The following is a 3,438-nucleotide window of genomic DNA, read 5'->3' on the forward strand; positions in this document are numbered from 1 at the left end:
TCAAAGCCGGCTGTAAGTTTACTGCCCGCTTCTTCTCTCTCCTCTCTTCTCTCATCCATCTCAGCATTTAGCTTACTTACAATCTGTTATAATACTTGGTCTTAGTTGTTAGCTGGAGGAAGCCTGCCAATAAATTCTTGTTTGCAGTCCTATCAGTTTCACTATAGGTTGTGTCATGTCCTGTTCGAATCGTCCGGCTAATAGTTAGCAAAAGTTGTGGAAGCTAGTTAAGAGCAATACTAATGATTTAATCTACTACTGGCTACAAGAATCTTTGCATCTCATCTCTCAGTCTACTTATATAGTGGTTTAGTTCTCCACCATTAATACATAGCTCACTTGTCTATCTCACAAAATTTTTTGGTTCTTGTGTCGAAACTGACTGTAAGCTAACAGCCCACTTCTTCTCTCTCCTCTTCTCGCTCCTCCACCTCAGCATTCAGCCTGCTTATAGTCCACTATAATGCTTGCTCTAATAGTTTACTATCTTCTCAATCTCGTTTTTTGGATGAGCTAAAAGTAAGGAACTAAAAATTAACCTTAAGTTAGTTAAGAGCACCTTCAGCAGTTTCTCAATAATCTTTTTCCAATAACTGGTATTGGGAGATGTCTCAATAGCAGCTTTAGAATTATTGGAGAAGTTGTTTTTGCAGTCTCCCAATACTCTTATCCCAATTCAACAACGTATTTGGAGAGTATGAATCCTCCTTTATTTGAGGAGAGATGGGGTGAAATATTGAGACACCCTAATAATTATTGGGGAAAGAGAGTTGTATTGGAAAATAGGGACTGCTGGAGATACTCTAATTGTAGGCTAATAGTTGTTTTTGAAGTAACGTTAATACTAATAGTTAGCAGCTAAAATTGGCATGTGGTACCAAAAACAGACCGGCCAACTATTAGCCGCTCACCATCCTAACATTTACTCGTGCAGTTAATTCTTGCTAATAGTTGAAGACAAACTATCCAACCCCGCCCATTAATTCGTGCAGGCAGTCAAAGGTACAGAGCACACTCACGCAAGAAGCGTTGCCTCGCAACGGCGTGCCGACGTCGCCCTCTCCACTCAGCAAGCGCGCCTCGACGCCACGGCGGCTGCCTATAAATACCGCGCCAGGACGCGCTCCATCCCGTGCACCACCGGCCCACACTACCTCGGTCCGCCTGCGCTTGTAACGAGCCAGAGATCTAGGAGCCAGGAGCCATGGCGAAGGCGGTGGCGGTGGCGGTGCTGGTGGCGCTGCTGCTGGTGGCGGCGGCGGGCGCGGGCGGGGCGGCGGCCCAGCAGTGCGACGCGTCGGGGCTGGCGGTGTGCGCGCCGGCGATCATCGGCGGGGCGGCGCCCACGGGGGGGTGCTGCACCAGCCTGCGCGCGCAGCAGGGGTGCTTCTGCCAGTACGCGCGCAACCCGGCGTACAGCAGCTACATCAACAGCCCCGGCGCCCGCGGCTTGCTCACCGCCTGCGGCATCGCCATCCCGCGCTGCTAGAGGCGCCGCACCGTGTCCTCGCGCGCGCTCCGCCTCGCGTGCGCGTGCGCGTCGATCTGTCTGGGTTTTCCTTGTCCGTGTCGTGGTGTGGCGTGTGGATTGAAACAATAAAAATTGTGTGAACCGGTTGATCGTGGAGTGTGTGTGTGTGTGTGTGTGTGTGTGTGTGTGTGTGTGTGTGTGTGTGTGTGTGTGCTGTAGCTTAGCCGATGGATGCATGTCGATCGGCCTATTGTATCTGTGCTCGAGATGGAGAGTACTTAATTACCGCAGAGTGATGAACTAGTGTGCTACTGTTCTTTCTCAGTGTTACCGTACGTGCAAACTCGCCTTCCTGGCCAAAGATTACCCGGCGTCTTACTGGCTAAAGATCAGAGTGCCACCGTAAGTTATTTGTATTTGAGAAAAAAATTGAATGTATACCATTAAAAGATCCCAAAGTTAGATATATATCATACGATGGTATAGATCCTAAATGTATTTTTAGCAGTAACAGCCAGCTATTTGCAACTGCCTTACGGTCTTTCAGAATCGTTGTCCCACGCACCTCACGTGAAAGATGTTCTTCTTTCGCCGGGGCCCGGGGGCATTCATGCCAGACGGCGATGGCGTGTCACCAGCACCGGTTCGGCGCCACAGCAAAGCACTGAAGATGTCATTTAACGCCAAATAGAATCCTGACCATGAGCCACTCGTTATGATTATACTCGTAGAATTGGGGAACTACCCCGGTTGTGAATCCACGTCCAACTCGAGAAAACTGGAGACCGTCAGCGTCGGAAGGCAAACGTCGAACCGGCGGCTAGCAGTTTAGCACCTGTAGTAGGAAGCCAGGACCGGAAGTCCGGAAGGCAGTTGCAAATAGCTGGCTATAGCGCGCTAATGCTTTTTTTAGAGACATGGCACTATGATATTATCAATGGTTCCGTAATTACCACCAACTAAATACCGCTGTTTGATGTAGCCACTAAATCTTTTTAGAACCGCTAATCCTATTTTCAGTATCCGTGTGCCGATAATATATTATTTCCTTGCATTGAAGGTCTATAAGCCTATTAGTGCAGGCCAAAGATTATGTTAAATATGATGTTACTCACTTAAAAGTCCTAACTATATTCCTTTATGAAGTAATGAATATAAAGATTTATACTTCTAAAGCCCAAAATATATATTCTAGCATTCGTATTAATATACAAGTTACTTGATTCACCAAGGTAACAACCCACGGAAAACACGGAGCGGCGATGAAGGCGATTCCTGGCGACTTGGCGGCGACCTAATCTGCCCGGACTCCTAGATGGATTTCCAGGGGAGAAAGAGCTCGTAATCGCTGCGATCTCTTCCTGGTTGCTGGCCGTACGGCTGCGGTGAAGTCGTGGTAGGATCCGATCCTATTCTTTACTCCGCGTTTTCCCTATCTGCTACGAAAGGGTCCGTGGGAGATCGTCTTTTACTTCCTGGGGAAGTTTTGGAGGTTGGCTCGTGATACGGTGGAAGACCGATTCCTTTTTGTTTCCGGACGTCATTCTGCTGCCTACATTTGCAACCCTGCCTCTCCCATCTGCTAGGGTTTTTCCGTTTTCTTTGCCGACGTCTTGACTTGCCTTGTCAGTGGGGGTGATCAAGGGGAACCCGGTGAGGGATCTGCCCACCCGAAGCTGCGAGCGCCGATAGACTCGGTAGAGAACGCGATTAACTGGCGCGAGATGATGCAGGGTGCGGTGTTGCCAAAGGATATGGCGAAGGAGACGGAGTTGCCGCTGGATGATACCCAGTCAGGGGAGAAGATGATAGCTGGGGATGTACAGGCTGCAACGGAGCAAGTCATGCAGAAGGAGGCGAAGGGGAAAGAGAAGGTGCCAGAGGAGGATGATGAGTTCGAGTTCGATCCGTTCGAAGGCATGAAGGAGCAGGCTCCAAAGTGGTATGCCATGGCGTTGTTCTATTCT

The 3,438-nt window shown here is 49.2% G+C and overlaps 1 protein-coding gene across 1 annotated transcript; it reads left to right on the plus strand.

Annotated features, from left to right (window-relative positions):
• The first annotated feature begins 1,111 nt into the window (after positions 1 to 1,111).
• On the plus strand, positions 1,112 to 1,618 carry LOC120691465 (non-specific lipid-transfer protein 2P-like). The gene has a single exon (XM_039974537.1). It carries the CDS (start codon positions 1,205 to 1,207, stop codon positions 1,487 to 1,489), a length of 285 nt encoding a protein of 94 aa, XP_039830471.1. The 5' UTR covers positions 1,112 to 1,204; the 3' UTR covers positions 1,490 to 1,618.
• Positions 1,619 to 3,438: the final 1,820 nt, after the last annotated feature.

This window comes from Panicum virgatum, chromosome 9N, assembly GCF_016808335.1.
Source record: "Panicum virgatum strain AP13 chromosome 9N, P.virgatum_v5, whole genome shotgun sequence".
NCBI classification, from domain to species: Eukaryota; Viridiplantae; Streptophyta; class Magnoliopsida; order Poales; family Poaceae; genus Panicum; species Panicum virgatum.